The sequence below is a fragment of the Mobula hypostoma genome, chromosome 7 (assembly GCF_963921235.1).
Source record: "Mobula hypostoma chromosome 7, sMobHyp1.1, whole genome shotgun sequence".
In the NCBI taxonomy this organism is placed as follows: Eukaryota; Metazoa; Chordata; class Chondrichthyes; order Myliobatiformes; family Myliobatidae; genus Mobula; species Mobula hypostoma.
The window spans coordinates 134,678,495-134,693,145 of record NC_086103.1 but is presented as its reverse complement, the minus strand read 5'-3'; the positions used below and the strand labels follow the sequence as shown (position 1 = coordinate 134,693,145).

The window sequence follows — 14,651 nt, the reverse complement described above, 5'->3', positions numbered from 1 at the left end:
GGCGATAGAGGAGGCTGTGCACAGTTAACAGGATCTCAGCTTTGAACTTGGATGAGCTTTGGCAGCAGCAATTCAAGGCAGTTTTCCCTGAATGAGGTCAGGATGAACAACTTGGTTTGTCGAGCGAGGATTTCAAGTTCATAGAGCTGGTTGCAAATTCTGCAAAACTTGTGGATGGCCATCACCAGATCCTGACGAAGGGCCCTGGCCTGAAACGTCGACTGCACCTCTTCCTAGAGATGCTGCCTGGCCTGCTGCCTTCACCAGCAACTTTTATGTGTGTTGCTTGAATTTCCAGCATCTGCAGAATTCCTGTTGTTTGCATCACCAGATTAGTTTGTTTTTGAGAAAGAAGGAAGTTAACATGCTAAACAATAGGAAGATTGCTGAACAGTGTGCTATAAATCTGAGGAAGAGGTTCAAGAAGGATTTGTCATTTCACACTGACTACACGGCTTTCACGAAGGATGTAATCTCCAAAGGTTATGCCGAAAGACTGTCAGTTATGGGCAAGTCTGGTATATACCACATCATGGTGTTTATTACCCCAGAAATGGGAAACTTTTTGTTGTGTTTGACTGTGGAGCAACTTTTCAGGAAATATTACTGAATGCTCAGCTTTTACAGCGACTGGATCCTTCTAGCCCACTGATTGGAGTCATAACCAGATTCAGAAAAGAACCAGTGGCAACCATGGCAGATATTGAATCAATGTTTCATCAGGTTGAAGTATGAGCAGAAGATGTAGATCTACTGAGGTTTCTCTGCTGGCCACATGTTATTCAAATTGCACCAAAAAATACTGGATTCCTGGTGCTAGTACAGCTATAAGAAGAATCCTGTCTAAGTTTGTTGTTTGTTGATGGTTGCACACAGCTCCAGGATGCCAGCACATGGTAGATGTACCTCTGGACAAGGTCTCTCCAGATGAACTTCCGTTATACACGTGCAGGAGTGTACTAATTGAGGTGAAGAGCTGAAGGAGTACAGTGAAGAGGTATTTACATGTTTAGCTAAATGAGCTGTTCAGATTGAAGTGGCATCTTCTTTAGACACAGATTCCTTTGTTTATGCACTTTGATGCTTTATAGCAAGACGATGACAGGTTCATGAACTGCGGCTCTGATAATGCGACAAACTTTGTTGGAGCTGAGCATGAATTGTGAGAAGCCATTGAGAAATGGAATCATTCATGGACCAGTGATGCCCTTCTTCAGAAAGGAATTAAGTGGACTTTTAATCTCCTGCTGGTTTACATCATAGAACATAGAATAGTACAGCACAGTACAGGCCCTTCGGCCCACAATGTTGTGCCGACCCTCAAACCCTGCCTCCCATATAAGCCCCCACCTTAAATTCCTCCATGTACCTGTCTAGTAGTCTCTTAAATTTCACTAGTGTATCTGCCTCCACCACTGACTCAGGCAGTGCATTCCACGCACCAACCACTCTCTGAGTAAAAAACCTTCCTCTAATATCCCCCTTGAACTTCCCACCCCTTACCTTAAAGCCATGCCCTCTTGTATTGAGCAGTGGTGCCCTGGGGAAGAGGCGCTGACTATCCACTCTATCTATTCCTCTTATTGTCTTGTGCTCCTCTATCACGTCTCCTGTCATTCTCCTTCTCTCCAAAGAGTAAAGCCCTAGCTCCCTTAATCTCTGATCATAATGCATACTCCCTAAACCAGGCAGCATCCTGGTAAATCTCCTGTGTACCCTTTCCAATGTTTCCACATCCTTCCTATAGTGAGGCGACCAGAACTGGACATAGTACTCCAAGTGTGGCCTAACCAGAGTTTTATAGAGCTGCATCATTACATCACCACTCTTAAACTCTATCCCTCGACTTATGAAGGCTAACACCCCATAAGCTTTCTTAACTACCCTATCCACCTGTGAGGCAACTTTCAGGGATCTGTGGACATGTACCCCCAGATCCCTCTGCTCCTCCACACTACCAAGTATCCTGCCATTTACTTTGTACTCTACCTTGGAGTTTGTCCTTCCAAAGTGTACCACCTCACACTTCTCCGGGTTGAATTCCATCTGCCACTTCTCAGCCCACTTCTGCATCCTATCAATGTCTCTCTGCAATCTTTGACAATCCTCTACACTATCTACAACACCACCAACCTTTGTGTTGTCTGCAAACTTGCCAATCCACCCTTCTACCCCCACATCCAGGTTGTTAATAAAAATCACGAAAAGTAGAGGTCCCAAAACAGATCCTTGTGGGACACCACTAGTCACAATCCTCCAATCTGAATGCACTCCCTCTGCCTTCTGCAGGCAAGCCAATTCTGAATTCACCTGGCCAAACTTCCCTGGATCCCATGCCTTCTGACTTTCTGAATAAGCCCACAGTGTGGAACCTTGTCAAGTGCCTTACTAAAATCCATATAGACCACATCCACTGCACTACCGTCATCTATCTGCCTGGTCACCTCCTCAAAGAACTCTATCAGGCTTGTCAGACACGATCTGCCCTTCACAAAGCCATGCTGATGTCCCTGATCAGACCATGATTCTCTAAATGCCCATAGATCCTATCTCTAAGAATCTTTTCCAACAGCTTTCCCACCACAGACATAAGGCTCACTGGTCTATAATTACCCGGACTATCCCTACTACCTTTTTTGAACAAGTGGACAACATTCGCCTCCCTCCAATCCTCCGGTACCATTTGCTGTGGACAACGAGGACATAAAGATCCGAGCCAGAGGCTCAGCAATCTCTTCTCTCACCTCGTGGAGCAGCCTGAGGAATATTCCATCAAGCCCCAGGGACTTATCCAGCCTAATGTATTTTAACAACTCCAACACCTCCTCTCACTTAATATCAACATGCGCCAGAACATCAACCTCACTCATATTGTCCTCACCATCATCAAATTCCCTCTCATTGGTGAATACTGAAGAGAAGTATTCATTGAGGACCTCGCTCACTTCCACAGCCTCCAGGCACATCTTCCCACCTTTATCTCTAATCGGTCCTACCTTCACTCCTGTCATCCTTTTTTTCTTCACATAATTGAAGAATGCCTTGGGCTTTTCCTTTACCCTACTCGCCAAGACCTTCTCATGCCCCCTTCTTGCTCTTCTCAGTCCCTTCTTAAGCTCCTTTCTTGCTTCCCTATATTCCTCAATAGACCCATCTGATCCTTGTTTCCTAAACCTCATGTATGCTGCCTTCTTCCACCTGACTAAATTTTCCACCTCACTTGACACCCATCCTTCACCCTACCATTCTTTATCTTCCTCACCGGGACAAATTTATCCCTAACATCCTGCAAGAGATCTTTAAACATCGACCACATGTCCATAGTATATTTCCGTGCAAAAACATCATCCCAATTCACACCCGCAAGTTCTAGCCTTATAGCCTCATAATTTGCCCTTCCCCAATTAAAAATTTTCCTGTCCTCTCTGATTCTGTCCTTTTCCATGATAATGCTAAAGGCCAGAGAGCGGTGGTCACTGTCCCCCAGAAGCTCACCCACTGAGAGATCTGTGACCTGACCCGATTCATTACCTGGTACTAGATCTAGTATGGCATTCCCCCTGGTTGGCCTGTCCACATACTGTGACAGGAATCCATCCTGGACACACTTAACAAACTCTGCCCCATCTAAACCCTTGGAACTAATCAGGTGCCAATCAATATTAGGGAAGTTAAAGTCACCCATAATAACAACCCTGTTATTTTTGCACCTTTCCAAAATCTGCCTCCCAATCTGCTCCTCTGTATCTCTGTTGCTACCAGGGGGCCTATAGAATACACCCAATAGAGTAACTGCTCCCTTCTTGTTCCTGACTTCCACCCATACTGACTCAGAAGAGGATCCTGCTACATTACCCACCCTTTCTGTAGCTGTAATAGTATCCCTGACCAGTAATGCCACCCCTCCTCCCCCTTTTCCGCCCTCTCTATCCCTTTTAAAGCACTGAAATCCAGGAATATTGAGGATCTATTCCTGCCCTGGTGCCAGCCAAGTCTCTGTAATGGCCATTACCTCATAATTCCATGTATGTATCCAAGCTCTCAGTTCATCACCTTTGTTCCTGATGCTTCTTGCATTGAAGTACACACACTTCAGCCCTTCTACCTTACTATCTTTACACCGTTTATTCTGCTTCTCTTTCCTCAAAGCCTCTCTGCATGTTAGATCTGACTTTACTCCATGCACTTCTTTCACTGCTCTATTGCTCCAGGTCCCATCCCCTTTGCAAATTAGTTTAAACCCTCCCGAACCATGCTAGCAAACCTACCTGCAAGGATATTGCTCCCCCTTGAGTTCAGGTGCAACCCATCCGATCAGTACAGGTCCCACCTTCTGCAGAAGAGATCCCAATGATCCAAAAATCTAAAACCCTGCTCCCTGCACCAACTCCTCAGCCACGCATTCAACTGCCATCTCTTCCAATTCTTACCATCATGGTCACATAGCACTGGCTTCAATCCTGAGAATGCCACCCTTGAGGTCCTGTTCTTCAGCCTTCTGCCTAGTTCCCGAAACTCACATTTCAGGACCTCATCCCTCTTCCTGCCTATGTCATTGGTACCAACATGTATCACGACTTCTGGTTGCTTTCCCTCTCGTACCAGGATGTCGTGCACCCGGTCAGAGACATCCCAGACCCTGGCACCCGGGAGGCAACAAACCATGCGGGTATCCTTCTCACGTCCACAAAATCTCCTGTCTGCTCCCCTGACTATAGAGTCTCCAATGACGACAGCTCTCCTCTTCTTCGTCCCATCCTTCTGCACCACTGGGTCAGACTCAGTGCCGGAGGCCCTGCCACCATGGGTCACACCTGGTCAGTTGTCCCCGAGAATCATGGAGAATCATGGGAGAGATTGATCAGGTCTATGTGAAAGGTCCTCAATTCCACCATGAAGATACAAAATCTTGATGAAGAGAGTTTCAATACAGTCCATTGTGAAGTATAGGGTATTATCAATAGTCTTCCAATTAATAAAGCATCATCCTCCGATCCTAATGTTTTGGAAGCACTAATACCCACTGATCTGTTGCTTCTGAAGATCTCACCATCCTTGCCACCAGGGCAGTCCCAAAAAGAAGACATTTAATGCTCATCATAAATGGAATAAGGTCAATGCATGTCAAACTTGATTTGAAAACATTGGGTCAAGGAATATTTACCACAGTTACAGGATCATCAGATATGGGTATAAAACACACTTACCTTCCAGGAGATATTGTGCTTATACAACGTTTGTAGTTGACAACACAGCATCTCAAAACTTATAGATCATGGGAAGAGTGATTTAAGTCTTTCCAGACAAAAGAGGACTGTGCAGCAGGTATGTATCAAGACCAAGACTAGGTGTCTGGACAGGCTTATAACCAAGATCTGTCTTCTATAGGAGACGGAGGTTTGAGGAGTTACAGCTCTGGAAGCTTTGTGGCTTCGACTTCACGTACAGACTTGACAGAGAGTGGTAGTAAAGATCACTCTGTAATGGGTTAAGTGCTGATAATCACTGGCCTAGATGACTATTCCATGACTGGAAGAAGAAAGCAGTGATTTGTATAAACGTTAAGATGTTCATGTCTCCTATTTTAGTAGTATGTAGTTATAATTATTTTTTGGTCAGTAGGAGCCATGTTTCTATTTTCTGTCTATATTGTACTTTGTGGCACTTTTATTATGATGATCTGTCATGTGCGTTGTGACTTGCTAGAAGCAAATCAGTATAGTTAATTATTCACGTGTAACATCCTGGTTAAGGCTTTTACTGTTATACTGTGGGTATTTCATTTTAGCAGTTCTGTAAGAGCAGTCTGTTCTGCTTGTAGCGTGTTTGGGTTTGAGCTAAAGATAAGGAACGATGTTGTTCAACTTCGGAATGTTGTGTCCGCCAATCAGGATTGTGGATTTGGTAGAAGGTTTTAGAGAATGCTGGTTGAAGAGGTTTTGGTGACGGACACTGATGTGGATCGAGGTCTTTTTGGCGGGAGCTGGGAGAAGACAGGAGGGAAGATGGCTGAGGATGCTGTCCCTGTTGCACAAAGTGATTGTGCAGATGAATGGCTTCAAGGAGGAAGGACCGATACTCCTGTGGGGGAGCCTGTTTGTTCGAGATGGATTTTTAACAACATTCAGAAGGCGGTGTGTGCTTTCATGCAGACCGTGGGTCCAGTGCGTGAGTCAAAGACAACTTCAAGATAACAACTTATGTGTAGATTTGGACTGGGTTAACTGTAATAGGCCCTTTATAATTTTTTTTTCTTTTACTTTTCCTACTAACTCTTTGATAAATTTGTAATTTGTAAATAAACTTTCTTTATAATTGTTTGCAGTGTACGATCAGTTATTTCTTGCCCATGGGTAATTGCAAGTGGGCAGCATTTACACAATATTTGCTCAGATTGGGGTGCAGGTGGTTGAAACATCTCTGCTCTCCCGGTCTGGTAGGAGCCAAGTCATATTGACCCTAGATGTACGGAGTTTGGGAAAGGTGGTTTTCTCACTGATGAGTCCATTAGCTTGCTAGCGAGGGGCTAACCAGCTGTGTTTCTAGAGACACCCGGTAAGAAGCGGTTTCACATGCTTGGGGTAGGTAAGTTGTTAACCAGAGGGACTGAACCAAGGGGAATAATATTATCCATTACACTTGTACTTTCTCGGCATACTTTGCAAAATTTTGCATTGGAAATGAACTGGTGTAGAGCCCTCTAAAGGGAATTTGACATGTGGATGAATGGGTCAGCAACTATACAGTAGCATGCAAAAGTTTGGGCATCCCTGGTCAAAATTTCTGTTACTGTGAATAGTTAAGTGAGTAGAAGATGAACTGATCTCCAAAAGTCATAAAGTTAAAGATGAAACATTCTTTTCAACATTTTGAGAATGATTTGTGTATTATTTTTGCTTTGTACAATTTTAGAGTGAAAAACAGGAAAGGAGAACCATGCAAAGGTTTGGGCACCCCAAGAGATTTGAGCTCTCAGATAACTTCTACCAAGGGTCTCAGACCTTAATTAGCTTGTTAGGGCTATGGCTTGTTCACAGTCATCATTAGAAAGGCCAGGTGATGCAAATTTCAAAGCTTTATAAATACCCTGACTCCTCAAACCTTGTCCCAACAATCAGCAGCCATGGGCTGCTCTGAGCAGCTGCCTAGCACTCTGAAAATTAAAATAAATGATGCCCACAAAGCAGGAGAAAACTATAAGAAGATAGGAAAGCGTTTTCAGGTAGCCATTTCCTCAGTTTGTAATGTAGTTAAGAAATGGCAGTCAACAGGAACAGTGGAGGTCAAGTTGAGGTCTGGAAGACCAAGAAAACTTTCGGAGAGAACTGCTCATAGGATTGCTAGAAAGGTAAATCAAACCCCCCGTTTGACTGCAAAAGACATTCAGGAAGATTTAGCAGACTCTGGAGTGGTGTTGTACTGTTCTACTGCGCAGCGACACCTGCACAAGTATGACCTTCATGGAAGAGTCATCAGAAGAAAACCTTTCTTGCGTCCTCACCACAAAATTCAGCGTCGGAAGGTTGCAAAGGAACATCTAAACAAGTCTGATGCATTTTGGAAATAAGTCCTGTGGAGTGATGAAGTTAAAATAGAACTTTTTGGCCGCAATGAGCAAAGGTTATGTTTGGAGAAAAAAGGGTGCAGAATTTCATGAAAAGAACACCCCTCCAACTGTTAAGCACGGGGGTGGATCGATCATGCTTTGGGCTTGTGTTGCAGCCAGTGGCACGGGGAACATTTCACTGGTAGAGGGAAGAATGAATTCAATTAAATACCAGCAAATTCTGGAAGCAAACATCACACAGTCTGTAAAAAAGCTGAAGATGAAAAGAGGATGGCTTCTACAACAAGATAATGATCCTCAAAATCCACAATGGACTACCTAACATTTCTGCCTCCACCACCGCTGCCAGCAGCCCATTCCACGCACTCACCACTCTCCGCGTAAAAAACTTACCAGACATCTCCTCTGTACCTACTTCCAAACACCTTAAAACTATGCCCTCTTGTGTAGCCATTTCAGCCCTGGGAAAAAGTCTCTGACTATCCACACAATCAATGCATCTCATTATCTTGTACACCTCTATCAGGTAACCTCTCATTCTCCGTCGCTCCAAAGAGAAAAGGACGAGATCACTCTACCTATTCTCATAAGGCATGCTCCCCAATCCAAACAACATCCTTGTAAATCTCCTCTACACCCTGCACATGTTCTTCCTGTAGTGAGGTGACCAGAATTGAGCACAGTACTCCAAGTGAGGTCTGACCAGGGTCTTATATAGCTGCAACATTACCTCTCGAGCTGCAACATTATGTCTAGACAAGCTTTTAGAAAGCCAGTATGTTGTAGCCAGTGTTGTACAATGCAGTATTCTCACATGCACATCAATGACTGATTAATATTCTGCAAGTGATTCCCTATATTTAAAAAAATCAGATTGTTTAATTTGACAAACTGAAATAGCCCCTTAATGAAAATGTGAAAATAAAGACTCTGACTGCTCCATTCAGTTTTCAAATTGCACATTGAAACAATATTTTATATCCTACCTCTTGGGCATTGGATATCTCAGTGATCTTCACTATTTTTTTTAAAAGTTCTATCCTCTTTAGCAAATAAACTGTTAATAGCCAGGTTAACTGGTGAATTCAAAATGCACCCCTTGTAAAAATCAGGAAATATATGGAACTAAATGTTTATTGTGTAGGGGCCTTTTAAAAATATCAATGTTAAACAATTTACAGTAGGTGTACTTTTGGCTTACGTAGCATCTTTGTCAGTGACCATATTTCTCCCCCTCCCACCTCTCTTAAGTGAGAGAGAAAACCACTTTAGTTAGTTTCCTCTCCTCACTCCCCAAATTAGCCTTTTTAGTTCTTAACACTCTACCCACCTTACCAAACACATCTCTGGTCATTTTCACAACTTTATTTAAGACCATGCCTGTAAACAACAAGACTTAGATTACATACTACAGAACAAGGGTTCCCAACCTTTTTTGTGCCATGGACCAATACCATTAAGCAAGGGGTCCATGGATGCCAGGTTGGGAACTCCTGCCACAGAAGTATTTGGCAATAGCCAACATCAGAGACAGTTTAACACCCTACTACCGACAGTGTTTTACCATCGAGACTCCTACCATCAGCATCCTGGGTGGATGGGGTTGGAGGAAGAGAGTAACTGGATCTGCCACATAAATATTGTGGTTATCTTACAAGGAATGACTCGCCTTCTGCCATGCCAAGGACTTTACACCATCTACAAGGGTGGTGCCAGAATGTGATCTGCTCAGCTAAACAACTGCAGTTCCAATAGCATTGAAGAATCTGGACAAACAGCAATCTGGTACACATCAATCACCCTAAATTTTCATTCTCTCAATCACTGGTGCATATCTACAAAATGCACAGCAGGTGTCTCTTAATGCTCTAACCTCTACTGTCAAGGACAGGAGGTTCGGGCACAAGAACAACATGAACATCATCATTCCACTTTAGTTCGCAGATTTATCCTGGCTTGGAAATATATGACCATTTTTTAATTGTTCCTGAGCTTAAATTTTGAAATACCACACCTCCCTGTTTTGTTCAAGACAGCAACTCAGCATCACCTTCACAGGTGAATTAGGGATGGGCAATAAATGCCTTACCAATGTCAACCAACTTCTTAAAAATACTTAAAGCAATATGCTGTGTGCCAGGAAGAAACAAATAATGCAAGTTTAATATTATGGAACAAGGTCATTTTAACTCGTCAGCTAGTATTATCTCAATTTCCTAAACACAATTTGTGAGAAAAGTTTAATTTAAAGTTGTTTTGATCCTTTGACTCTTGTAATTTGTTTACATGCACATTTTGAGCAACAAATGTTGGATTGAAGTGTATTCCATTATTTTTAAAACACAGAACTACCAACAAGATAATTATCTTCTTGGAATGTAAGATTTATTCATTCTGATGCATTGGGTTTGCCCTCTGTCGCTTTGGTGCATTCATCAAAGACCTAAATTATCTTTATGGCCATCTCTCTGACACAAACACACTTCCTCTCCAACAAAGTAATTTTCAAGTTAATCTCTAGGTTTATATGTACCTGGAAACAGCAAGACAGAATTTATCTATATTTATTGACATTGACTCAAATGTGTCACTTCTGTTCTATCAATTTAACTCATTTTGAGATTTATTATGTATTAGTAGTGTCAACTGCAGACAGGAAATTCTAGGGCTAAGGGCTTTTGTACATCAATTTGTGAGTATGCATTTATGTCTAAAGTCTGAATCCTCTTCCAGACATCCCACCCTGCAAAAACTCATTTCAGGGAGGTCGCACCATCAATTTGCGGGAGACTCCCGGAACTTCCGGGAGAGGTGGGATGTCTGCAATAGAGTAGCTCCTTAGCAGCTAGCCAGCTAGTTTAAATAACATTAGCTATGCTAATGAACGAATGACACCTGTTAAACTCACCTCAACATGTCTTTTACAGTCTTAACCCACCATGGGCAATAGAAAAGTCACTGTTGCAAACAGTGCAGCGAGCAACACTGTCATTATTTTTGACCCCTGTTAGGCAGGAGTACACTTTAGTGTAGGCTGGGGTGACGTATGTTTCATATTTTCATTTTTTTTTGGAACACTGCCACGGCGCGCGTGCTCTCTCCCTCTCTCTCGTGCACTCTCTCTCTCGCTTGCTTTCTCTCGCTCGCGTGCTCTCTTGCTTGCTTTCTCTCGCACTCTCGGTCTCTCTCTTGCTTTCTCTCACTCGCTCGCTCTCAAGAAAATTATTTCCGTGATATTGTATATAATTTGCAGGCATCAGGGAGCCACTATTCATATGCGGGAGACTCCTGGAACTTCCGGGAGAGGTGGGATGTCTGCTCTTCTTTTACCTTAATTAGTAAGTCTAGGGATTGTGCTCTTGATGACGGTGGTGGTAAAATCCCAGTGAATATGAAAGATCCAACATAAATATTGACAACGAGAAACAAGTTATGAACACTTCTCATCAATTTACAACTCTTGGAAAAGCTTCTGCTATATTGCAGTAATGCTTACACATAAAACGAGCTTGCTGGAGGAGCTCATCGGATCAGGCAGCATCTGTAGGATAGGGACAGTTGATGTTTCAATCCAGATGAGTATCTTGACCCACATCGGCAACTGTCCATCTCTCTCTGCAATTGCTGCCTGACCTGATGAGTTCCTGTAGCAGCTCAATCTGTCTTTGCTTCAGATTCCAGCATCTGTCGTTTCATCTCTATTTTAATGCTAATTTTGAAGAATATTTTAAAACGAACAAAATACAAAGTAGTAAATATGACCAAGTGCAACAACTCACAATATATATTTTATTACATAATACTGAATACTAGGATACTGCATGGTGATACACAAAAAATACATTCTTCAATGAGAAAATAAATTCAGTATACACTTCCCCAAACACTCAACTGGACAAATATCCTTAGTTTTCAAGGAATTAATGCTCTGATGATGTTTTATGATATAACTATTTCATGTCAGCAGTTAGAAAACTAATTATTGAGATGAATTTATTTTCCAATTTTACTGCATCCCATTATGTAGCACCAGCAATTATTACAATTAATACGTTCAACTGAATAAAAAACAGAAGGAAGTTGCTACATACTGATAGCATATCCAGTAGTTTTGGTACTTGCATTAAACTTTATAAAATAGTACAAGGTTTTGTATCTAATATGCTTTAAAGCACTTCCATTTGTGAGGCACAAGAACAAATGTTCTGTATATCTAACAGTCCACTTTCTTTCAGCAGTTACATTTACGTGGACAGTTTAATATACTTCCCACAAAGCAGTAAAAACATAAGTGTAGTAAGTTGATCAGTTTTGCTTTCAAGTACATGTACGGAAACGATTGGATTTATTCTTAGGAGTTATATTATAGTATTTATCATGCTAAATATGTTAAGAAAAGCAATAAATTGTACAATTTTAAAACATGCAAACAGAACTAATTAATGAGTACTGCAGATGTTGTTACAGCATCTTATATTAACATATGTGAGAAACAAGTCAGAATATACAAGGAAGCCATTACACGACAATTGACGTAATCAACATCTTTAAATATTTAGGTGTTGTTTTACTTTATCATAGCAGTTTTCAAAATAAAATTTTACCAAATGGATAATCCATACGTTTTGAAGTTGGTCGTCGTTTCTGACTACAAGCATTCATGCATATTTTCCAGTTATTTCACAATGATTCATTGGCTTGTAACTGATTCCTTAAATTGATTACAAAACTGCATAAAAATAGTGAAGATTAGAATATTTTTTGAAAGATATCAACTCATGTATCTAGCAGAGTACACAATGAAAGAATGTTCACTGTGCCTTTCTTTAATTTGCATCTCATGTCTATAAGTCAATAAATTCATTTACTTTCGTGGATTGAAAGAAGCGTTGATTTGATGTAATGTAAGCACAGCGTGAAAATATATTAAGTAAATAGATATCGTTACATTCTGCAAATCAAAGCATTTTAAATTGCATCTAGACATTTTGATTTGCCAAATCATAAGCCTTGTTTCATGAATGAACAGATCAAATATTAATTCCCTCTGCTGTAAATTTTTTTTGTATTTTCATTTACTGGCCATGCAAATGGAGGCTTAAAGCATGTACCAAACATTTAGAAAACACAGTTATGTAGTACCATTTTAGAAAAACAATCCAATTCACTACTTATAGAGATGACAACATTGTGTAATTTTTACGTCAGAGTAGTGAGATTCAGGTTTTTCCAGTATATTCAGTAAACTCAAGTCTCACCAGTAGCAAAACAGATGTAGGAGGGAGCATGTAGCTGTAACATTGTAATTGCTTCAGAATCAGGGATTAATATAATACGTAAATAGACCATTTAAATTAACCAGTCTGGTTGTACTTGGGTGGTATCACAAGGCGATTTGGGAGCAACCTTCAAATATGGATTACTTTTATTGAAGAAGTAAATTGAACAAATAGATATGACTCTGCAAAGTTAAAATCAAAGCAGATCTTCCATGATAACTTTTACATTTAAATAATTTGAATTTAGGATATTAATCTAATAACTGGTCACAATATACAGTAAAATTTCTTAATCCTGCACATTTGGGACCTCAGTAGGACTGAACTAGCAGATTCTTTGGACCACTGGACAGGATTCCTGTTACTACTCCAAAATTTCTAATTTATTTTTAAGATGCTACAGTAGGACTAATAAATATTCAAGGAAGCCAGTGAGTTTAAAGGGAGTACAGGAAATAAAGCACTAATGATTTTAAAAGGGAGCAGAGAGACCAGGATCCCTGTGAGCCAAACACTGAACCATCAAGATTTTGGAGTAATCCATAAGTGGATTATCTGAGTTTTACTGTTTTTAAAAATAAAATTTGAATTTGAAAATAATGAAAATTAACTGTTAATCTTTTGCTTCCTTATTTCCGTCCAGCACTTTCAGCCAGCTTCTTCAGTCTTTTCTTCAGCTCCAGAGGAAATTTTTCATAACATTTCTTACAAACAGGCTTCATATCAAACTCCACAAACTTGTTTCTATGAAACAAAAATTAACAAAGTTTAATATTTTTGCTCTTTTTATCCAATCTTAGGTTTTAAGTGAAATTGTAATAAATGCAATTTTGGACATTTTGAATTAATCCAATAACAGGTCAAAATGATGAGGGGTATAGAAAGGGTAAATTGCAAGCAGTCTTTTTTCCAGTGAGGTTGGGTGAAACTAGAATGAAAGGTCATAGGTTAAGAATGACAAATGAAATATTTAAGAGGAACTTCTTCACTCAGAGGGTGGAATGGGCTGCCAGTGGAAATGGTGGATGTGGTTTTGATTTCATTATTTAAGAGGAATTTGTTTAAGCACATGGGGAAGGGGTAAGGAGAGCTATGGTCCGGGTGCAGGTCAATGGGATTAGGCAGAGTAATAGTTTGGTATGTACTAGATGGGCTGAATGACCTGTTTCCCTGCTGTAATCTTCTACAACTATGATTCCATACAAAAGAACCCATTGCAAAAAAGCACATGAAATGTTCATCAATGTGATAAAAGATAATCATGGTAACATTGATTTAGTTCCTATGCAAATAAAAGATAGTTGATCAGTTATATAAACAGTCGGGTGAAGTTCTCTGCCTTTGCTGGTGCTCAGCCTCTTGCACAGTCCCAATATTCCATTAGTTCTGTATTGTCTCAGCATGTACCATGGAATGTGGTTTAGAGATCAGATCGATGTGGCAGCTTCTAAATCATGTATCGATTTTTTTTTACATTAAAAGAAAAGCAGTGACAAAATTGTGATTAATATAACATCAGGCAAATAACATGTAGTTTTTGAATTAGAAAATGTTTATAGTTGCTTTAGACTATTGTAATCAGTAAAAACTGATGGCATTGAAGGAGAAAAGGAGAAAAATGATTACAAGCACGGTATAGGCACCCCACTTTTGTTCATGGCTTGTCAAACTCAATTTTAAAGTTCATCCATGTGCACCTGCTATACGTTCTTCAAAAGTGCGAAGTACGTAACATTGTTGCAGAAGCTAGTATGGATGCAGTTGGTGGAATGATGACCAGAAGTACTGAAGTGTTGACTTTAAAA

The 14,651-nt window shown here is 40.7% G+C and overlaps 1 protein-coding gene across 7 annotated transcripts in view; it reads right to left on the bottom strand.

Moving 5' to 3' along the window:
• Positions 1-11,341: 11,341 nt before the first annotated feature.
• The window catches only part of LOC134349553 (LIM and senescent cell antigen-like-containing domain protein 1), a 116,266-nt gene continuing 112,956 nt past the window's right edge, over positions 11,342-14,651 (bottom strand). For all 7 annotated transcript variants that reach the window (XM_063054054.1, XM_063054055.1, XM_063054052.1 and 4 more), the window contains one exon: positions 11,342-13,590. Coding sequence is in view for 3 of the 7 variants with exons in the window: in XM_063054053.1 (XP_062910123.1) it covers positions 13,476-13,590 (115 nt within the window). In the remaining 4 variants the exon portion in view is untranslated. The remainder of the gene's footprint in view (positions 13,591-14,651) is intronic.